The sequence below is a fragment of the Bos indicus genome, chromosome 10 (genome assembly GCF_029378745.1).
Source record: "Bos indicus isolate NIAB-ARS_2022 breed Sahiwal x Tharparkar chromosome 10, NIAB-ARS_B.indTharparkar_mat_pri_1.0, whole genome shotgun sequence".
NCBI classification, from domain to species: domain Eukaryota; kingdom Metazoa; phylum Chordata; class Mammalia; order Artiodactyla; family Bovidae; genus Bos; species Bos indicus.
In genome coordinates this window covers 14,323,392-14,347,803 of record NC_091769.1, presented here as the reverse complement: position 1 = coordinate 14,347,803, position 24,412 = coordinate 14,323,392, and the positions used below count along the sequence as shown (strand labels likewise).

Below are 24,412 nucleotides of genomic sequence, written 5' to 3'. Positions count from 1 at the left end.
TATGCTAAAAGATAATGGACTATGCTTCTTTTCAAATGTTCTGTAATTAAAACATTTCACTAATTTAATCTGGTCCTCTGGCTTCTTTCAGGTAATTACTTGAAGTGATTGTTTTATTATACCAATTTTTCTCCTTTGATTTTGAAGCCATAGCTTTTTAGGTAGAGAACCTGACTCTCTATCACTTTCCAGTGAGACCTTAATCTGAATATAAGGCCTGAATTTGGAAACAGGCATTCTGTGGTGTCTGTTAATAATAGAGGCAAGAAGGAAAGTGCATTGTTTGAGAAACTGATTATGTGGGGTAAAAAAAAAAAAGGTACGGGAGAGTAAACTCATTTTACTCTTGCCAGCAGCTTGAGGCCCAAGAGTGCTAATCAAAATTCACATATAAAAACTTCCCTGATAGATTTTAACAGTTTTGTAGTATTAAGAAGGGGATCTCACTATGTGAAAGATCCACTGCTGTGCTGAACAAAACAGAGACAGTTTTCTTTTAAAGTCCAGAGCAGATGAGAGCCATAAGGAGACAGAGGGTTTCATTTACTCTCAGGACACGATTGTGCCAGTGAACTAATGAGTCTCCTGGACCTTATGTTGCTCTGGCTTCAATCGAGGCGAGACTCTAATGGGCATGTAGTACTTCCTATCCGTCAAGTGTCTGGACAATGGGCCCCTCATATGGATTAGAGCGATCTGGCAAGAAAAAGAGGTCATCGTTGTACCTAGCACAAGCAGGAAACCTGGCTAATTACTCCACTTCCAACTATAGCAAAACAAAAGCTGACACATACACACACAAATGTTAATTGTTTTGCAGAAATTCAGCCTATAGCTGAGGCAGAGTTAACACATTATTGAAATTCCATAGGTAATAAATACCCCTCTTTTCCTCTACACACTCAAATAGTTTTAAAGATATAAAGGTCATTCTTGAAAACAACTCTGTGATTTGTGACTTGCATATTTCACCCTTCAGTTAAGCTGGATGATGTAGAAATACTTTCAACAGTTACAAAGCAAACACCAAGAGTGTCAACACTGCATAATTTTAACACTTTGCCCTTTAAAAGGTACTGTTGAATTAAGCTTGTAAAAATCCTACTGCTGTATTAATGGAGAGCTAGAGAATACAAATGTTTATTCAAGATAGAGGGCTGAGTTACACTGTTAAACTAAGAGCAGATACTGCCACCTAGATACATTCTGATTCTTTATTTAACTAGATGTTGGCTTATTTTACTTTTTGAAAAATGGCAACAACAGACAATAGTGGCTGGCACAATAAAAAGACAATGAGTGACAAAAGATCACTTTACAAATCCACAGAAATGTAATTTTCTTGGGGGAAAAAGAGACATTTCCATTTTGCCAAATAGTGAGGATTAAGCCTTTATTCAATTTTTTACATGCAGAAGACAAATTATTATTAGGAATAGGAAGAGAAAACTTTATAGAATTTGTTTTTTTTTTTTTAAAGCTTCATAATCCTGAAGTTTATAAAGAGATAGATGCAGAAGTGATATTAGTCAGACTTGTAACTTTCTTGATAGCTTATTTCGTCCTGTGTTTGGGAAGAGGAAGAGATTGATTGAAATGATAATACAAATAGGTTTTGGTTTAATAAGTAAAATAAGATTACTTAATAAACAGTTTTTAAAGAAAGCATTACATTATAATCTATTCTGTTCCCCTTCCTAGCAAACAAAGCAAACTAACTTTCCCTTCCTTTTATTCCTAACAGAAAAATGAATGTTGCCCATTTTTTGGCTTCAGATTGGAATCCAAAATCAGTAAAGTGTTCCAGGATCATTCATTTATCAGGTTTAGAGAGGGTTTTTAATGTTTGGACTGTAGGTTTTCTTCAAATCTCAACTTGTTTTCCTCTGTTACTCCTAGAATGGCTTCAAGGTCATCAATGGCAGCCTGTAAATGAACAGTGAAAATAATATTTGTTACTTAAAGACCTCTTATAAGTCTTCCATCCAGTCCATCAAGCATTTTCTCCTTTTTAAAGTTAAGTATGGTTTAGATCAGTTCTGCTCAAAGTGTGTTCCACTAACCAGCAGCCATCTATTAATTGTTGGTTTTCAGTCTTAACGAAATGGGTTAAAAACTGAAAGGATGAACTTGGAAACCTTTATAGAGATTTTTGTGTCTATTAAATATAATGAAAAAATGGGCTTCTGTTTAATATGTCTTCGATTTTTTCATTTTATTTTTCTAGTAATTCATTTTTGTTGTATTTCACATATATATCGACGGATAATAGATCAGAAAAAATACAACAAACAGGTCCTTCATTGCAGTTAATTTGAGATGCCCTAGTCTGCTGCTGCTGCTAAGTCGCTTCAGTCGTGTCCGACTCTGTGTGACCCCATAGACAGAAGCCCACCAGGCTCCACCGTCCCTGGGATTCTCCAGGCAAGAACACTGGAGTGGGATGCCCTGGTCTAGTCACCCTAAAATGAAGACTAGTCGGCTGATGAGAGCATTTATTTCCATTGGTTTGGGGGAGGAAAAGTGGCACATTTCCATGCATTTTATTTAGTTTTTTTTTTAATTGAGGTAAAATTCACATATCATAAAATCCACCCTTTTAAAGTGTATAATTCAGTGGGTTTTAGTGTATTCATAAGAAACCATTACTCTATGTTATTCCAGAACATTTTCATCACCTGAGTAGAAATTCTATACCCATTATCTGCCATTCCCCATTTACTACCTCTCCTATCTCCTGGTAACCTCTAATCTATTTTCTATCTCTGTGGAATTGCCTACTCTGGACATTTCATGTAAACGAGTCATATAATATGTGGCCTTTGTGTCTTAGCATAATGTTTTCAAGGTTCATCCATTTTGTAGCATGGATCAGAACTTAATTTCTTTTTTATGGCTAAATAATATTTCATTGTATCTGTTATCTATTTTTACTTTGGTTGTTTGCACTTTAGGTGTTATACCTAAGAAACCATTGCTAACCACAAGATCACGAAGATTTATACTTAGTATTCCAATGTATGAAATATTATTCATTTAATATGATATAATGGCATTCACCCATTTATCTGTTGATGGGTATTTGGGTTGTTTCTACCTTTTGGCTCTTATGAATAATGTTTCTATTAACACTAATATATGTTTCATATGAGCATATATTTTCAGTACTCGGGTATAAAACTAGGTGTGGAATTGCTGAATCATATGGTAATTTTGTTTAACATTTTGAGGAAATATGAAACTATACATGGCAATGACACCATTTTATATTCCTATCAGCAATATGTGAGGGTTCCAGTTTCTCCATATCCTTGTCAATGTTTGTTATTATGTCTTTTTGATTGTAGCCATCTTAAGTGTGTAATGGAATCTTGTGGTTGATTTGGATTTCCCTAATAACTAATGATGTTGAGTGTTTCTTCATGTTTTTATTGTGTATTTGTATATCTTCTTTGACAACAGTCTATTCAAGTCCTTTGCTCACTTTTTTTTCTTTTTTCTTTTTAATTTTATTTTATTTTTAAACTTTACATAATTGTATTAGTTTTGCCAAATATCAAAATGAATCCACCACAGGTATACACGTGTTCCCCATCCTGAACCCTCCTCCCTCCTCCCTCCCCATACCATCCCTCTGGGTCGTCCCAGTGCACCAGCCCCAAGCATCCAGTATCGTGCATCAAACCTGGACTGGCGACTCGTTTCATACATGATATTATACATGCTTCAATGCCATTCTCCCAAATCTTCCCACCCTCTCCCTCTCCCACAGAGTCCATAAGACTGTTCTATACATCAGTGTCTCTTTTGCTGTCTCGTACACAGGGTTATTGTTACCATCTTTCTAAATTCCATATATATGTGTTAGTATACTGTATTGGTGTTTTTCTTTCTGGCTTACTTCACTCTGTATAATAGGCTCCAGTTTCATCCACCTCATTAGAACTGATTCAAATGTATTCTTTTTAATGGCTGAGTAATACTCCATTGTGTATATGTACCACAGCTTTCTTATCCATTCATCTGCTGATGGACATCTAGGTTGCTTCCATGTCCTGGCTATTATAAACAGTGCTGCGATGAACATTGGGGTACACGTGTCTCTTTCCCTTCTGGTTTCCTCAGTGTGTATGCCCAGCAGTGGGATTGCTGGATCATAAGGTAGTTTTATTTCCAGTTTTTTAAGGAACCTCCACACTGTTCTCCAGAGTGGCTGTACTAGTTTGCATTCCCACCAGCAGTGTAAGAGGGTTCCCTTTTCTCCACACCCTCTCCAGCATTTATTGCTTGTAGACTTTTGGATCGCAGCCATTCTGACTGGCGTGAAATGGTACCTCATAGTGGTTTTGATTTGCATTTCTCTGATAATGAGTGATGTTGAGCATCTTTTCATGTGTTTGTTAGCCATCTGTATGTCTTCTTTGGAGAAATGTCTGTTTAGTTCTTTGGCCCATTTTTTGATTGGGTCATTTATTTTTCTGGAGTTGAGCTGTAGGAGTTGCTTGTATATTTTTGAGATTAGTTGTTTGTCAGTTGCTTCATTTGCTATTATTTTCTCCCATTCTGAAGGCTGCCTTTTCACCTTGCTAATAGTTTCCTTTGTTGTGCAGAAGCTTTTAAGTTTAATTAGGTCCCATTTGTTTATTTTTGCTTTTATTTCCAATATTCTGGGAGGTGGGTCACAAAACAATGAATTTCACCTTTTTCTCAAGTGCACATGGAACCTTCTCCAGGATAGATCACATCCTGGGCCATAAATCTAGCCTTGGTAAATTCAAAAAAATAGAAATCATTCCAAGCATCTTTTCTGACCACAATGCAGTAAGATGAGATCTCAATTACAGGAGAAAAACTATTAAAAATTCCAACATATGGAGGCTGAACAACACGCTGCTGAATAACCAAGAAATCACAGATGAAATAAAAAAAGAAATCAAAATTTGCATAGAAACGAATGAAAATGAAAACACAACAACCCAAAACCTGTGGGACACTGTAAAAGCAGTCCTAAGGGGAAAGTTCATAGCAATACAGGCATACCTCAAGAAACAAGAAAAAAGTCAAATAAATAACCTAACTCTACACCTAAAGCAACTAGAAAAGGAAGAAATGAAGAACCCCAGGGTTAGTAGAAGGAAAGAAATCTTAAAAATTAGGGCAGAAATAAATGCAAAAGAAACAAAAGAGCAAAAATCAACAAAGCCAAAAGCTGGTTCTTTGAAAGGATAAATAAAATTGACAAACCATTAGCCAGACTCATCAAGAAACAAAGGGAGGAAAATCAAATCAATAAAATTAGAAATGAAACTGGAGAGATCACAACAGACAACACAGAAATACAAAGGATCATAAGAGACTACTATCAACAATTATATGCCAATAAAATGGACAACGTGGAAGAAATGGACAAATTCTTAGAAAAGTACAACTTTCCAAAACTGGACCAGGAAGAAATAGAAAATCTTAACAGACCCATCACAAGCACGGAAATTGAAACTGTAATCAAAAATCTTCCAGCAAACAAAAACCCAGGTCCAGACGGCTTCACAGCTGAATTCTACCAAAAATTTAGAGAAGAGCTAACACCTATCCTGCTCAAACTCTTCCAGAAAATTGCAGAGGAAGGTAAACTTCCAAACTCATTCTATGAGGCCACCATCACCCTAATACCAAAACCTGACAAAGATCCCACAAAAAAAGAAAACTACAGGCCAATATCACTGATTACATAGATGCAAAAATCCTTAACAAAATTCTAGCAATCAGAATCCAACAACACATTAAAAAGATCATACACCATGACCAAGTGGGCTTTATCCCAGGGATGCAAGGATTCTTCAATATCCACAAATCAATCAATGTAATACACCACATTAACAAATTGAAAACTAAAAACCATATGATTATCTCAATAGATGCAGAGAAAGCCTTTGACAAAATTCAACATCCATTTATGATAAAAACCCTCCAGAAAGCAGGAATAGAAGGAACATACCTCAACATAATAAAAGCTATATATGACAAACCCACAGCAAACATTATCCTCAATTGTGAAAAATTGAAAGCATTTCCTCTAAAGTCAGGAACAAGATAAGGGTGCCCACTTTCACCATTACTATTCAACATAGTTTTGGAAGTTTTGCTCACTTTTTAATTGGGTTGTTTTTCTGTTGTTGAATTGTAAGAGTGCTTTATATACTGTGGACACTAGAGATATCATATACATGATTTGGAAATAATTTCGCCAGTTCTCTAAGTTGTCTTTTCACTTTTTTAAGTATCCTTTGGTGTACACAGAAGTTGTCAATGTTGATGGAATCCAACTTAGTGTTTTTATGTTGCTTGATTGCACTTAACGTATATCTAAGAAGCCATTGCTAACCACAAGGTCTTGAAGATTTATACCTGTTTTCTTCTAAGAATTTAAAACTTTTAACTTTTACATTTATGTCTTTAATCCAATTTTACTTAACTTTTGTATTTGCTATGGAGTTGAGAGGTACAGCTTCATTCATTTGCATGTGGATATCCATTTGTCCCAGCACTATTTATCAAAAAGACTATTCTTTCTTCATTGAATGGGCTTGGCGCTTGTTGAAAGTCAATTGACTGTAAAAGTGAAGATTTGTTTTTGGACTCTCAATTCTATTCCATTCATCTATACGTCTGTTCTTATAACAGTACCACATATTCTTGATTACTGTAGCTTTGTAGTAAGTTTTTAAAATTTAGAGGCCCTCTTTGTTTTTTTTTCCCAAGATTATTTTGACTATTTTGGATCTCTCAAATTTCCAAATGAATTTTAGGATTATCTTGTCAATTTCTGCAATAAAGCCAGCTAGGATTTTGATAGAAATTGCAATGAATCTATGAATCAATTTGGAGGGTACTGCCATTTTAGCAATGTTAAGTTTTCTGTTCCATAAACATAGAATGTCTTTCCACTTATTTAGATCTCCTTTCTTTTATGCTGTTTTGTAGTTTTCAGCAGACAGGTCTTATACTCGTTCTGCTAAACTTATTCGTAAATATTTTATTCTTTTTTATTTAAAAATTAATTTTAGATTGTTCATTGCTGATATATGGAGATACAACTGATATTTATATTAATATATAAATTATTAAAAACTTGCTGAATTTGTTTATTAGTTCCAACAGATTGTTTATGAGTTCTTTAGGATTTCTATATACAAGATCATGTCATCTGTGAATAAAGATAGTTCATTTCTTTTCAAACTTGTGTCTTTTATTTCTTTTTCTTGCCTAACTGTCCAGGCTAGAACCTTCAATATAATGATGAATAGAAGTGGTGAGAGCAGACATCCTTGTCTTGTTCCTGATCTTTCGGGGAAAGCTTTCAGTCTTGCACCATTAACTATGAGGTTAGCTGTGGCTTTTTCCCAGATGCCCTTATCAGGTTGAAGAAGTTACTTTTTAGTCCTAGTTTGTTTGAGTGTTTTGTTTAATCAAGAAAGGATGTTAAGTTTTGTTAAATGCTTTTTCTGCATCACCTTTCATTTTTATTTGGCCTTTACTTTGCTGGTAAATCCTTGTTTACAAACTGAAAATACTTATCAGGCTGCAGTTAGGATAGTAGACAAAAATACTACCAAAAATGAATCTATTACACTTTTTAAGTTTTTAAAAGTTATTCCTATTTTATCGAAATTTAAAGTTTTTACCTTTGGACCTTCTGCTAAGACACTTCAGTCGTGTCCGACTCTGTGCGACCCCATAGACGGCAGCCCACCAGGCTCCCCCATCCCTGGGATTCTCCAGGCAAGAACACTGGAGTGGGTTGCCATTTCCTTCTCCAGTGCATGAAAGTGAAAAGTGAAAGTGAAGTCGCTCAGTCGTGTCCGACTCTGTGTGACCCCATAGACGGCAGCCCACCAGGCTCCTCCATCCATGGGATTTTCCAGGCAAGAGTACTGGAGTGGGGTGCCATTGGGTTAAAAAAAAAAGTCAAGATAGCAATGATTCACATGAGATGCAGAAACCATGAGATATTTAAAAGCTACTGGCAGATGCATGTTGATGGATGGCAAAACCAATACAATATTGTAAAGTAAAAAAAAATAAAAAATTAAAATAAAATAAAAGTAGCTGAGAAAGTGAAAAAAATAAAAATAAAAGCTACTTCAGAATATCTGACTTCTGGTGATTTTTAAAGTCAGACAAAGGGCAGAGAGAAAAGGCCTTATTTTGTCAATAGCAGTTGGCTCTGCCAACCTCAAGTCCGAGGTTGGAGTCTACTAATTCTGCATGGTTTGGGGGATAAACTCTGTGCCTTAGTCTGCCCAGGCTGCTATTACAAAACACTATAGATGGGGTGGCTTAAACAACAAAAATTTATTTCTCACATTTCTGGAGGCTGGGAAGTTTGAGGGCAAGGCGCTGGCTCTTTCTGTTCCTGGTGAGAGCTCTCTGGTTTGCAGACAGCCATCTTTTTGCTGTGTTCCCATTTAGTGGGGAGACAGAGACAGACAGAGAGAAAGAAAGAGTGCAGGGTCTGTGGTCTCTTATAAGGACACTGATCCCATCATGAGGATCCCACCATTATGACTTCATTTAAACATAATTACTTCCCAAGGTCACCTTCTTCATATATTATCATACTGGGGATGAAGAGTTCAACACGTGAACTTTGGGAGAACATAGTTCAGTCCACAGCACCATCTGATCCTGACTATTAGCTGTATTTGGACAGACTAAACTGATCACGTGCATATAGGCTCAGAATTTTGCACATTATGGTAACAGATGAAATGATGCTAGCTGGCAGGAACTTAGAATATAAATGATGAGCACAGATCCTTTAGAAAGACCAGTGAAAGTTGATGCAACACATAAAATCACTCTGAAGAGCAAAGCATTACTATCATTATTACTGTTATAGAGGGACTCTTGAGAGTCCCTTGGACTGTAAAGAGATACCAGTCAATCCTAAAGGAAATCAGTCCTGAACAGTCATTGGAAGGACTGATGCTGAAACTGAAGCTCCAATACTTTGGCCGCCTGATGTGAAGAACTGACTCCATAGAAAAACCTGATGCTGGGAAAGATTGAAGGCAGGAGGAAAAGGGGATGACAGAGGATGAGATGGTTGGATGGCATCACTGACTTGATGGATGTGAGTTTGAGCAAGCTCCAGGAGTTGGTGAAGGACAGGGAAGCCTGGCATGCTGCAGTCCATGGGGTCTCAGAGTCAGACATGACTGAGTGACTCAACTGGCTGAGCAGGACTGGGCCCTAGCTCAAGGGAAAAAAAAAATTCAAAATTTTTATTTTTATCAAGCTTTTGTTGGGCTTTCCATTTAAGAGAAAAATCACATGTGGTTTCTAATTGAATCTCCTGAGTTACTTGACCCATTCAAACAAGATGAAGGCTGACTGGGAACCAGATGCACACTCCAGTGAGCAATATCAAGTGTTTGTCTCTGTTTAGCTGATATTTTTAAAATGTTGGTATATCTTGCTCTCATTTTCTAGAGTTTAGAGAGTTCTAGACAATTACACGACTGGATTTCCTGAAGCAACATCCTTAGGTGACGTTTGGAAGCTTCAAAACGTTATGATGATATACCTGTCCCACTTCAGCAAAATGGGGTGGAGCAGATGGCTTACAAACATACTGAGGTTTTCTTCTGTTTCTCCCTATACACGTTGTCCTTCATGGGACTGCAGAACTTTTCTGGCTTTAGAAACTTAGACTTCCCAGGAATCCTTAGCCAGATATTGTATTATCTGAAATATAGGTAGCTTATAGTCAGGATTTTTGGTCATGACAGTCTCTGTTTTGGCTCCATTGTGGCACTTCAATGTCACCTTCAACATCAGAAAGCCCTGTTGTCTTGTAAGCTTAGATTTGGAAATAGCAAGTTAAAACAAGTCTACTATATTTAAAGAAAAAGTTTCAAACTATTAAATTTAACTAACCGGTTCAGTGGGAACCTTATAATATTGACCCTACATGCTGTAAAATATGTACCGCTTACAATGAAAAAAAAATGGTTTAGCACTTGTTTACAATACAGCATGAGGTATTTTCAGCCCTTGTATAGAAATTAACCAGGATCGTTAGTTAATTAACACCTCACCTTAAAATTGGTCTCGCCTTGCATATTAGGTGCTGATATTTCTTGATGGATGATGAAGAGATTGCGAGCAAAGGTCATGAGGACCCCCTGGAGATCCTCACCGATTGTTCTGTTAATGATATCCAAACAAATGAGTTTACCAACGATTCCCCTCACATGCTTAAAAACAATCACCCTCTCATTTGTGCCTGTCTGGTGATGGAATTGAATGAGTATTTTCAATCTCACAAGGTGGCAATCTTCAGGGAGATATGAAAGATGAGGCTCCATTTTAACTTGTCAACAAAAAGGATTTGTGTAATAAATATTTTTTATTAATCAACATAGCAGAATGTAGGAACAGGTTCAGTCATTCCTAGCAAAAGGCCACCACTGAGCTAGGACACTAGAATTAGCTAATTTTAAAAATTGTTAGTTTAAGAGAATTGTTTCTCAGTGTAATTCATGCTTAACAATTTACTTGCCTACAGAGACATTGGCACCTCAGTATTCTGGAGACTTTCATCTAGGGTTTATTTTCTGTTTCATGTATACAAGTGATTCCTGCCACTTATGAATGCATCCCATCTATGTGCAGAGGAGAATGTGCCCCATTCATGAATAGCTGTCTTTATAAACCTGAACACACATTTAAAGAAGATTTCAGAGAACTTGGAAACCATCTTGTAGGACTAAATTATAGTCAGTGAACATTCCCAAACCACTAGATCATTGTAAATTTTAACTTGGAAACAAAACTGCAGGGTACTTTGCTAGCAATTATTCAAACTTTTTTTAATCAAAGGAAAAAATAGATTAAATGAATGGATTAATTTTTAAAAAATTGTTCTGTCCTGAGGGGGTGAACCTAAAGAGCTAATGCCTCTTAAGGCAGCTGAAAATAACTTTGGGATTACTTCTTTGCCAGTTGTTATCTGTAAAGTAAGTCACCGTAGAGTCAGGCTTAGACCCTTTTGGAATGGCTTCCTTACAGCCTGATTGGGCTTTCCTTGGATCAGGTTGGAAGTACAAATCTTCCCAGTTCCAAGACAGGAGACCAGAGCTCTATGCCTTGCGTCTGACTTTGGGGAAGCTACTTAAGCTCTCTGGGTTTTCATTTCTTTTCTCTGAGATGAAGGAAGTGGACTAGACAAGTACTTCCAAACTTCTTGAGTTATATTCCCCCAATCCAAGGACCACCTTATAGCTACTGAACATTGGTATCTTTTCTTTTAATAGAAAAACCAATAGCCAAAGGCAAATTTTTGTTGTTGTTGTTCAGTCATTAAGTTGTGTTGGATTCTTTGCTACCCCATGGACTGCAGCACGCCAGGCTTCTCTGTCCTCCACTATATCCCAGAGTTTGCTCAAATTCATGCGCATAGAGTTGGTGATGCCATCTAACCATCTCATCCTCTGCTGCCACCTTCTCCTTTTGCCTTCAGTCTTTCCCAGAATCAGGGTCTTTTCCAATGAGTCAGATCTTTTTCAGTGAGTTGGCTCTTCACATTAGGTGGCCAAAGTATTGGAGCTTCAGCTTCAGTCCTTCCAATGAATATTCAGAGTTGATTTCCTTTGTGATTGACTGGTTTGATCTCCTTGCTCCAGGGAGTCTCCAAGGGACTCTCAAGAGTCTTCTCCAGACCATAGTTGGAAAGCATCAATTCTGTGCTCAGCCTTCTTAATGGTCCAACTCTCACATCCATACATGAGTACTGGAAAAACCATAACTTTGACTATATGACCTTTGTCGGCAAAGCAATGTCTCTGCTTTTTAATATGCTATCTAGTTTTGTCATAACATTCCTTTCAAGGAGCAAGGAGAAGGTTTATGTATCTTTTAATTTCATGGCTGTAGTCATTGTCCACAGTGATTTTGGAGCCCAAGAAAATAAAATCTGCCTCACCCACAGTAGTAGATATAATGGTCATCTGAATGAAATTCATCCATTCTCATCCATTTTATTTATTTTCCATTGTTTTAGAACTAATCTTTTTAAATTTTTAATTGTAGGATAATTATTTCACAAAATTGTGATGATTTTTGCCATACATCAACATGAATTGGCCATAGGTATACATATGTCCTGGAGAAGGCAATGGCACCCCACTCCAGTACTTGTGCCTGGAGAATCCCATGGACAGAGGAGCCTGGTAGGCTGCAGTCCATGGGGTCTCTAGAGTTGGACACGACTGAGTGACTTCCCTTTCACTTTTCACTTTCATGCATTGGAGAAGGAAATAGCAACCCACTCCAGTGTTCTTGCCTGGAGAATCCCAGGGATGGGAAGCCTGGTGGGCTGCCGTCTGTGGGGTCGCACAGAGTCGGACACGACTGAAGCAATGCAGCAGCAGCAGCATACATATGTCCCCTCCCTCTTATACCCCTTTCCTGCCTCTCTCCCCCTCCCACCTTTTAGGTTGTCACATAGCACTGGCTTTGGGTTCCCTGCGTCATACATCAAACTCCCACTGGCTACATATTTTACATATGGTAATGTGTATGTTTCAGTGCTATTCTCTCAAATCATCCCACCCTCTCCTTCCCCCACTGTGTCCAAAAGTCTGTTCTTTATGTCTGTGTCTCCTTTGCTGCCCTGTACATAGGATTGTCAGTACTACCTTTCTAGATTCCATATATATGCATTAATATACAATATTTGTCTTTCTCTTTCTGACTTCCTTCACTCTGTATAATAGGCTCTAGGTTCATCCCCCTCATCAGAACAGACTCAAATGCATTCCTTTTTATAGCTGAGTAATATTCCACTATGTATGTGTACCATAACTTCCTTAGCCATTCATCTGTCTATCCCATCCATTTTAATTCACTGATTCCTGAGATGCTGGTGTTCAATCTTGCCATCTCCTGCTTGACCACATCCAACTTACCTTGATTCATGGACCTAACATTCCAGGTTCTTATTCAGTATTGTTCTTTAACAGCATGGACTTTACTTTCATCACTAGACACGTCCACAACTGAGTGTCATTTCTGGTTTCGCCCTATTGCTTCGTTCTTTCTGGAGCTATTAGTAATTGCTCTCTGCTCTTTCCCAGTAGTATATTGAACACCTTCCAACCTGGGGGTTCATCTTCAGGTGTCAAATCTTTTTGCCTTTTCATATTGTTTATGTGGTTTTCCAGGCAAGAATACTGGAGTGGGTTGCCATTTCCTCCTCCAGTGGACCATGTTTTGTCAGAACTCTTCACTATGACCTGTCCATCCTGGATGGCCCTTCACCACGACAAAGCTGTGATCCATGAAGGGGAAAGACAACTTTAGAGTCATTAATTTTTTTTCTTTTTTTTCTTTTTTAAATTATGAAAGTATAATAACACATTTATAGTAGACTTGGAAAACACAGAACAAAGTTACATATAGTTCTACTATATTTTACAACTTTTTAAGTGGATAAATTAAAATTTTTAGTAGGAGTTTCAATATCAAACTCTCAAAAATTAATAGAATGAACAGACAGAAAAGTAGAAGGATATAGTAGACCTGAATAGCACTATGAACCAATTCAACATAATTAAGATATATACAACTTTCATACAATAGCATGATACAAATTCTATTCAAGTTCCCATAGACTACAAACCAGGAGACACTGGAACATATCTGGGGGCATAAAAAAAAGGTACAAAAAATTTCATGGTCTAAAGGTATTGAAATGGTACAGAGTCTGTTCTCTTAGCACTGTGGAATGATGTTAGAAATCATTATCAAAAGATATTTGAAAATAGTCCACATATTTTCAAGTGCAATGTGACAATTACCAAGAGAGATCTGAAAATAATTAATTTTTTAACAGTGATTTGTATTTTATTGCCACAAGGTCAGTATGTATTGGACCCCAGGTGCTTCTCCAAATTCCTGGGTCCCATCCAGATCGACAAAATCAGACTCTTTGATTGTGTAGTTTCACAAAGTCCCTCAAGGTGATTCTTACATATCCTAAAGATTGAGACTCATACTTTAAAAAAAATTGTGTGTGTGTGTGTGTGTGTGTATGATGCTGAGTCCACACATGGATTCAAGCTCCTCTAACCACCCCCTCAGTCTCCTCAGGTCCATGGTTCCCAGCTTGGGATCCAAGAACCTAGATTGACTGTATGTCCCCTTTCTATTAATAATTCATCTCTAGAACTTCCTTCATTTTTTCCTTCCTTGAGCTTTCTACTTAAATTCCACTATTTCCAGAAATATCCTAGTATAAGTGAAATCAGATGAAGTTACCCCAGTGAAGCCAAGCCACACAATTTTGATGTGGAAGGTTCCCTCTTAGAGCTCTCACCTGATATGGCCTGATTGTCATAAACCTAAACAAAACCCAGCCACTCATGAAAAAGCCTCTCAATCCTCCAGAGAAAATAAAGCAACACTAAGAAAAGTTTATATTTGTTCATCTTATCTTTTTCAATGTGCTGTAAATATTAAAAGGAAGAAAAATATAGGATAGAAAGTTTCCCAACAAATCAGAATGACTTAAAGGTACCAAATAACCATATTTCAAGATATGAATAATATACAGTTCAAGGCTATGGCTGGAAAGTTCTGAGTCCTAGATGAGGTAACAGCTTTTACTAAGCTCTCCAGAATAACCTGGAGAGAAATTTGCAGCAAACAGGGAAACACAGAGAAACCCCCTGAATGGTGGAAAGGACTCTTAGCATAAAATGTGGAGACTGCATCAGGGCTGGAACTAGATCTGAGAAGAGGCTACAGACCCTGCCTTTTAGGGAGCATCTTGCCAAGTCATCAGACCATTTTTCTAAGCATGTCAGAATGACAACTGCCCTTCTGCAATCAGGACATCTGAGCTGGTTCCTCATTAGTCAGATTTGCTGTGGCTTGTAGGTATATGTGTTTGAATATAATATGTTGTTAAAACTAGACTCTTACCCATCGATTCTGGATAATTAATCAGTTATAATAATGAACTCCCACTGACACATCTCAAGTCAATTTATGAAATACTTAAAGATCTGAATAAAACAAGATAGACTTTCAATAAATCAGCACACTGATTAAAATGCAAAAGAAGCATCATTCTTGTTGGTTGTTATAGTCTATTTTCTTAGCTTATTACATCTCTTAGATATACTTCATACTTACAACATTCCCAACCTGTCTCTCTTCAAGTTTTCAAATAATATAAAGATAGTTCCTTGTCTGTCCTATAAAATTTGAATGGGAAGAAGAGAAATAGCATATTATGTTGGAAACAAAGAAAATGTACTACACTAAGACCACTAATGCTGATATGAATTGAAGTCTAGAACTAATTGCAAATATTGTCAGAAGCACATTTGGAAAGGCTGTCTCCAGAATATGGAATAGATATATTCCTGGTCAGTGTTGTCTTTCAATTGAGATTATAATTTACATCAAACATTGTATAAGTTTAAAGTGTACAACATGTTGATTTGATATATTTATTTATTGTAATTTGATTATCACAATAGCTTTAGCTAAGACCCCTATCTCATCACATAATTATGATTTCATTTTTGTGGTGAGAATATTAAAGATCTAGTCTCATGGCAATTTTGAAGTATATAATATAATATTGTTGACTGTAATCACGATGCTCTTTGTTAGATTTCCCAGAACCTATTCTAATTTTCAAACTGCAAATTTGTCCCTTTGACCAATATTCTCCCAATCCCCCACCCACCCCAGGCCCTGGTAACCGCCACTCTACTCTGTTTCGTTGAGTTTGACCTTTTTTTTGGATTCTACATGTAAGTGATATTGTATAATCTTTGTCTGGCTTTTCTCATTTAGCATAATGCAGTCAAGTTTCATCTACGTTCTCACACATAACAATATTTTCTTCTTTCTCATGGTTGAGTAATATTCCATTCTACATATACTTTTCAAAATTGATATATAGTTGATATACAATATTATATAAGTATCAGGTGTACAACATAATGATTGACAATTTTTAAAGGTTATACCACATGTATAGTTCTTTTAACATACTGGCTATATTCCTTGTGTTGTAGCTTATTTATTCTATACATAGTAGTTTGTGCTTCTTAATCTATCCTTGTCTTATCCCTCCCACCTTCCCTCTTCCCACTGATAACCACTCGTTTGTTCTCTGTAAGTCTGTTTCTTTTTTGTTATATTCACTAGTTTTTGTTGTATTTCTTAGATTCCACATGTAAGTTATAACAAACAGTATTTGTCTTTCTCTCTGATTTATTTCACTAAGTATAATACCTCTAAGTCCCTCCATGTTGTTGCAAATGGCAAATTTTCATTCTTTTTATGGCTGAGTAATATTCCATTGTACATATATACCACATCTTCTTTATTCATTTACCTGTTGGTGAATACTTAGGTTGCTTCCATATCTTGGCAATAGTAAATAGTGGTGCTATGAACATTTGGGGTGCATGTATCTTTTCAAATTAGTGTTTTCTACCCAGGAGTGAAATTGGTGGATCTTATGGTAATGATACTTTTAGTTTTCTGAGAAACCTCCATACTGTTCTCCACAGTGGTTGCACCAATTTCTATTTGCACCAACAGTGTATGAGGGTTCTCTTTTCTCCACATCCTCACCAACATTTGTTATTTGTGCTCTTTTTGATGATAGATGGGTATGAGGTGATATCTCATTATGATTTTGATTTGCATTTCTCTGATGACAAATGATGTTGAGCATCTTTTCATGTGCTTGTTGGCCATCGGTGTAACTTCTTTTGAAAAATGTCTGTTCAGGTCTTCTGCCCAATTTTTAATTGTTTTTGTTTGTTTGTTTGTTTTTCATGTTGAGTTGTAAGAGCTGTTTATATATTTTGGATATTAACCCCTTAGTTGTCATATCATTTGCAAATATTTTCTCCCATTTAGCAGGTGGTCTTTTGTTTTGTCAGTGGTTTCCTTTGCTGTGTAAAAGCTTTTAAGTTTAATTAGGTCCCATTTATTTGTTCGGAGAAGGCAATGGCACCCCACTCCAGTACTCTTGCCTGGAAAATCCCATGAATGGAGGAGCCTGGAAGGCTGCAGTCCATGGGGTCGCTGAGGGTCAGACACGACTGAGCGACTTCACTTTCACTTTTCACTTTCATGCATTGGAGAAGGAAATGGCAACCCACTCCACTGTTCTTGCCTGGAGAATCCCAGAGACAGGGGAGCCTGGTGGGCTGCCGTCTATGGGGTCGCACAGAGTCGGACACGACTGAAGTGACTTAGGAACAGCAGCAGCAGCAGCATTTATTTATTTTTGCTTTCATTTCCTTTTCCAATCTGCAATTTAGCTCACTTTCTAGGTGATTCTCATGCACATCAAAATTTAAAAACCACTGTTCTAAGACAAATGGATAAAAAATATAGGGAAGCAGTTTGTTGTGTGAAAAATAATTTGTACTTCAAAGGAAAGCTATATACTGTCTATATCACACCTTGATTCTATGGAAGATATTTTACAAGTGACTGAGAAATTCTGTCCAGTTTGGTAGAGGTTCAGTTGATTTTCCTCTCCTGCTTCCTATGTGAAAAAATCAACTTTGCCTCCATTTACATTTTCATTTCAATAGTCATGATCTATAAAGATGTATGGTTTTTTAAAATTCTTTCTTGTCCTGATTATAAAATCTGCCTAATTCTTCTCTCTTAAATAAGATCTTTATCATGTGTGTAGTTTTGTATCTGTATGAGAGGCATGATTTTATCCTTTTTGGAAAACTATCTTTTAACATTTTTTTCTCAAATAAACAAAAGCTAATGCTAGAGTTGTCCAATAGTGGAAATGGCTGTCCCATGAAGCTGTGGACTCCTCATCACTAAAAGTGCAGGGAAAAAAAACAAAAACTACATTTGGGGGATTTGGTAAAAAATACCACATGCCAGAATTGCAATTCCCCATTGACTCTCCATTTTATCAGGAAATCTAGGCATTAGAATAGACAATGGACTAGAATGGTGGTCAATGCTGGCTGCATATTAGAATCATCTGAGTGCTTTAAAAATTTAATGCCTGGACCTTACCTCTAAAAATACTGATTTAATTGGTCTGGAGTGGGTCCTGGGTACAGTGCCAGACTCAGCCATATTAGAGCCCAAGGCAAAGGAAAAACATCAGTATATTTTTATTTGAAATATTGATATTTTGTTCATCTTGGATTTCTTGAATTAATTTTGATTTTAACATTTGCATTACATTATTAAATTTATCTTTATTACTGAGGTCCTTTGGGTAAGTGCCTCACTTGCCTCTCCTTACTCCCAAACTTGCCTGAACATCTGTACTTTTAAAATCTCACTCAGGCCATTCTAATGGGCAGTCGTGGCTAAGAACTATTGACTAGATGATCTTGTATTGCATCCTTTACTGTGCTGTCCAGCATGGTGGCCACTAGACACGTGGGGCTACTGAGAACTTGAAATATTAGTAATTGTGATTGACTTTACTGCAGCTTTCAAGCTGTCCTCTTCAGAATAGTGGGGAACATCCCCGCCTGTCAAATGGGAGATGGAGTTTGTTTCCCCGAGGCAACGTGCCCTTTTTTGGGCTTCCCTGGTGGCTCAAATGGTACAGAATATGCCTGCAATGCAGGAGACCCAGGTTCAATCCCTGACTTGGTACACTAATGTAAAATATCTTATTACTGTTTGTACTGACCACATGGTGAAGTAATAATACTTCTTTTCTTTTTGGGGTGCATCCTTTTCTTGATACTAATTTCTGAATCTATCAAGTAGGCTAAGTTATGCTTCAGTAGTTAAAAAAAAAAAACAATTACTACTTTGTGTAACAAAAAAGTTGGTTCTTGCTCATACTTCATTTCCCACATGGGTCAACATGGATGTCTGGTCCCCGTTGGTACATCAGAGCTGAAAGAGGCTCCATTTCAGTGTGCTTCCAGGATTTCCAAGGCAGGAAAAAGGACATGGTGACTCATGGAGTGGCTCTTAAAGGCACAGAAAGACATACATCACTTCTATTCATATTTCACTGGCAGAGGGTGGAGGAGGTATAATTCTCTTACGTGCGTGAAAGGAGGAGAATCAGAACATTTTGATCAGCCACCACGACAATCCGTTGGCCTGAGGAAGTGATTGCTAGTGGCTGTGGAGCCATTTAGGACCATGGCACATTGCCTGCATGTGTGTGAGACTGGCCCATCACACTGTCGCAGGCAGTAAACGTGACACTTTTCTCCATATGGCTTTCATTACAAGTTCATTTCATTAGGAAATCAGTGGGGGTATTTTGTAGCATTACAGAAATACCAGGAATGAGACCTACTGAGTTGGTTACAAACTCAGCAATGCTTCCTTCCAATATTCAGCAAGGAAAAATAAACTCATAGGGTGATCTCATTTCCCCTTTTCACCCCTGAGATTTTGGACCAAAAATAACATGTGAAATTCGATGATGATAATGGGAAGAAAAACATAATGTTGAGAATAAGGACTTTTGAGGATTCTTCTTTTGGTAGCAATGACATTGATGTGTTATTAATATTGCTTCTTGCCACATTAAATTTGATCAAGAGTGGAAACAGGTAGGGCTTCCCAGGTGGCTCAATGGTAAAGAATCTGCCTGCCGATGCAGGAGATGTGGGTTCAGTCCCTCCGTTGGGAATATACCCTGGAGTAGAAAATGGCAACCCACTCCAGTATTCTTGCCTGGAAAATTCCAGGGACAAAAGAGGCTAGCAGGTTACAGTCCATGGGGACACAAAGTTGGACACAGCTGAGCAACTGAGCACACACGCATGGAAAGGAGATAGCACATGTAACACTGGAATTAGGGTAAGTGACCTTCTTTATAGACTCAGAATAACCCAAGGAGGCAATAAAATTTTAAGGAAGTTCATTGTTATACATATCTTTTTTTTTTTTTTTTCCTTTGTCAAATGGAGACAGTTGAGGGGGTTATGGAGAAGTCTGCGCTTCTTCAACTGAAGAATATATAAGGAATACCTAGGTGGAATATTTTATTTGAAATGGATCTCAGAATTCTTGGAATAGATTAGAAATAATGTTTTAGAAACATACATAATTAGTGAGAAACAGTCTTTAGAGAGAAAAAGGTGCATAGGAGGTATTCTGATGTAAGAAAAAGAATCATATTTAACTTTATGGACAATTGTGGATTAAGGCATAAAATGCTTGGATGTGTGGCCTGGGGAAAGTGCTTAAACTCTTTAAGCACTAATTCCTCACTGTAATATGGCAGAAATAGCAATTTCTTATAGAAGATTAAAGAGATAATAATGTAATAGTGCTTAGCTCAGTGCCAGCACATAGTAGGTGCTTGTTTAAGTGCCTCTCCAAGAAAATGCAATGGAGAGAACAAGTAGAGAGTTCTGACCAGGGATGGATCCCAGGGTCTGAAAAGATGTGAATCCTTCACAGGAAAAATAGAGTAAGGTCATTGTTAGAGAATTTGAAAAATTTCCAAGTAGTCACATGTCTCCTTCTCGCCTCAGAGTTTTATGACTCAATTTCTCATCTCTTCTTGTAGCGTTATTTATTATTTGTTCTTTTTCTTTCTGTTTATCTCCTCCTACCTTATTTTTAGGAAGCTTCCCTGGTGGCTCAGATGGTAGAGTCTGCCTGCAATGTGGGAGACCCAGGTTTGATCCCTGGGTTGGGAAGATCTGTAGAAGGAAATGGCAACCCACTCCAGTATTCTTGCCTGGAAAATTCCATGAACAAGAGAGCCTGGCTATAGTCCATGGGGTCACAAAGAGTCAGACACGACTGAGCAACTAACACACACACCTTATTTTTATAGAATGTTCCAGTCTCTGGATTTTCTCCTCCAGATTTTCTCCTGTTATCTTTTTCTTCTTCATATTGTTCCATCACTCCATCACCTTCAGTCTATTTCTTTCTCTCCCACTTCATCTTTCATCCTTTATAGACTGTTTGGCACTGGAGACCTGGAGGCTACGCCCGTTGTGTCTTCTGTTCTTCTCTGCCCTTTCTTCATTCTTCTCGCCCTCAGTGGAACCCCTTCCTCTGCACCACCCACTGTTCTCCCGGACCATAGCAGCCTGTTTCCTGTACTGAGATTTGTTCTTAGAAATGAATCTGATCAACTCAGAGCCACGAAGGTGTAAATAACTTTAAAAATTTGGTGCTTTACTTTTCCCAGGGGTAGCTAGAACTTCAATCAAGTACAAAGCCTTCAGCCAAAGAAATAAATGTCTAATAATAATTTTGGGCATTATAAAGTTATGGAATATGTTTTCTTTTCAACAGGAGAACTTCTCTGCCAAATATGCCCACTCACAGAGCTTGTTCTGCTTTGATATTTTATAAGCAAATAAGTTGATTCAGATAAAGCTAGAGTTAGATTTAGCCACCTTCTGGCATATGGAAGTCTAATAAACTCTGAGGCTGAAAACTACAGTTGACTCTTCAGCTGGCCATCAGTATCACTGGAAATAAACTAAAAACGGGGGAAACTGTTTTCTATCAGAACTCCTCCTGGAAAGAAACTATGATATGTCTGTAGAAGGATGCCATGAATTGAACTGTGTACCACTCCCCCACACCCCAATTCATATGTTTAAGCCTTAATACCCTATGTGAATGTATTGGAAACAGGGACTTTAAGGAAATGGTTAAGGTTATTGAGGCCATAAGGGTGAAGCCCCATTTAGATAGAACTTGTATCCTTCTAGGAGAGGTTACAGAGATACCAGAGATTGCTTTGTCTTCACCATGTTTAGTTCAGTCGCTCACTCGTGTCCGACTCTTTGCGACCCCATGAATCGCAGCACACCAGGCCTCTCTGTCCATCACCAACTCCTGGAATTCACTCAGACTCATGTCCATTGAGTCAGTGATGCCATCCAGCCATCTTATCCTCTATCGTCCCCTTCTCCTCCTGCCCCCAATCCCTCCCAGCATCAGAGTCTTTTCCAATGAGTCAACTCTTCGTATGAGGTGGCCAAAGTACTGGAGTTTCAGCTTTAGCATCATTCCTTCCAAAGAAATCCCAGGGCTGATCTCCTTCAGAATGGACTAGTTGGATCTCCTTGCAGTCCAAGGGACTCTCAAGAGTCTTCTCCAACACCATAGTTCAAAAGCATCAATTCTTCGGCACTCAGCTTTCTTCACAGTCCAACTCTCACATCCATACATGACCACAGGAAAAACCATAGCCTTGACTAGACGAACCTTTGTTGTCAAAGTAATGTCTCTGCTTTTCAATATGCTATCTAGGTTGGTCATAACTTTTCTTCCAAGGAGTAAGCGTCTTTTAATTTCATGGCTGCAGTCACCATCTGCTTGGAGAATTTTGAGCATTACTTTACTAGCATGTGAGATGAGTGCAATTGTGCGGTAGTTTGAGCAGTATTTCAGTATTCTTGCCTTGAGAACCCCATGAACAGTATGAAAAGGCAAAATGATAGGATACTGAAAGAGGAACTCCCAGGTCAGTAGGTGCCCAATATGCTACTGGAGATCAGTGGAGAAATAACTCCAGAAAGAATGAAGGGATGGAGCCAAAGCAAAAACAATACCCAGTTGTGGATGTGACTGGTGATAGAAGCAAGGTCCAATGCTGTAAAGAGCAATATTGCATAGGAACCTGGAATGTCAGGTCCATGAATCAAGGCAAATTGGAAGTGGTCAAACAGGAGATGGCAAGAGTAAACGTCGACATTCTAGGAATCAGCAAACTAAAATGGACTGGAATAGGTGAATTTAACTCAGATGACCAATATATCTACTACTGTGGGCAGGAATTCCTCAGAAGAAATGGAGTAGCCATCATGATTAACAAAAGAGTCCGAAATGCAGTACTTGGATGCAATCTCAAAAATGACAGAATGATCTCTGTTTGTTTCTAAGGCAAACCATTCAATATCACAGTAATCCGAGTCTATGCCCCAACCAGTAATGCTGAAGAACCTGAAGTTGAATGGTTCCTAACATGTGTCACCATGTTAGGACACAGCAAAGAGGCAGTTACTCTGTTAAGTCAGGAAGGGTCCTTACTGGGAACTGAATTAACTGGAACTTCACCTTGGATTACCCAGCCCCCAGAACTGTGAGAAATAAATTTACGTTGTTTAAGTGAAGTGAAAGTTACTCAGTCGTGTTCAAGTCTTTGAGACCCCATGACTGTACAGTCCCTGGAACTCTCCAGGCCAGAATACATAAGTGGGTAGCCTTTCCCTTCTCCAGGGGATCTTCCCAACCCAGGGATTGAACCCAGGTCTCCGACATTGCAGGCAGATTCTTTACCAGCTGAGCCACAGGGAAGCCCTTTATTTTTTTTTTTTTTTTTTTAATTCTTCCAATTTTATTTTATTTTTAAACTTTACATAATTGTATTAGTTTTGCCAAATATCAAAATGAATCCACCACAGGTATACATGTGTTCCCCATCCCGAACCCTCCTCCCTCCTCCCTCCCCATACCATCCCTCTGGGCCGTCCCAGTGCACCAGCCCCAAGCATCCAGCATCGTGCATCGAACCTGGACTGGCAACTCGTTTCCTACATGATATTTTACATGTTTCATTGCCATTCTCCCAAATCTTCCCACCCTCTCCCCCTCCCACAGAGTCCATAAGACTGTTCTATACATCAGTGTCTCTTTTGCTGTCTCGTACACCGGGTTATTGTTACCATCTTTCTAAATTCCATATATATGCGTTAGTATACTGTATTTATGTTTTTCCTTCTGGCTTACTTCACTCTGTATAATAGGCTCCAGTTTCATCCACCTCATTAGAACTGATTCAAATGTATTCTTTTTAATGGCTGAGTAATACTCCATTGTGTATATGTACCATAGCTTTCTTATCCATTCATCTGCTGATGGACATCTAGGTTGCTTCCATGTCTTGGCTATTATAAACAGTGCTGCGATGAACATTGGGGTACACGTGTCTCTTTCCCTTCTGGTTTCCTCAGTGTGTATGCCCAGCAGTGGGGTTGCTGGATCATAAGGCAGTTCTATTTCCAGTTTTTTAAGGAATCTCCACACTGTTCTCCATAGTGGCTGTACTAGTTTGCATTCCCACCAACAGTGTAAGAGGGTTCCCTTTTCTCTACACCCTCTCCAGCATTTATTGCTTGTAGACTTTTGGATCGCAGCCATTCTGACTGGTGTGAAATGGTACCTCATAGTGGTTTTGATTTGCATTTCTCTGATAATGAGTGATGTTGAGCATTTTTTCATGTGTTTGTTAGCCATCTGTATGTCTTTTTTGGAGAAATGTCTATTTAGTTCTTTGGCCCATTTTTTGATTGGGTCGTTTATTTTTCTGGAGTTGAGCTGTAGGAGTTGCTTGTATATTTTTGAGATTAGTTGTTTGTCGGTTGCTTCATTTGCT

General features: G+C 38.0%; 1 protein-coding gene across 1 annotated transcript in view; it reads right to left on the bottom strand.

The window, feature by feature from the left end:
* Positions 1-1,366: 1,366 nt before the first annotated feature.
* Positions 1,367-24,412, bottom strand: part of IQCH (IQ motif containing H) — a 236,982-nt gene continuing 213,936 nt past the window's right edge. Inside the window, 4 exon segments of the mRNA XM_019968175.2 lie at positions 1,367-1,842; positions 1,845-1,926; positions 10,101-10,209; positions 15,202-15,263. Coding sequence (XP_019823734.2) covers positions 1,814-1,842; positions 1,845-1,926; positions 10,101-10,209; positions 15,202-15,263 — 282 coding nt within the window. The 3' untranslated portion in view covers positions 1,367-1,813.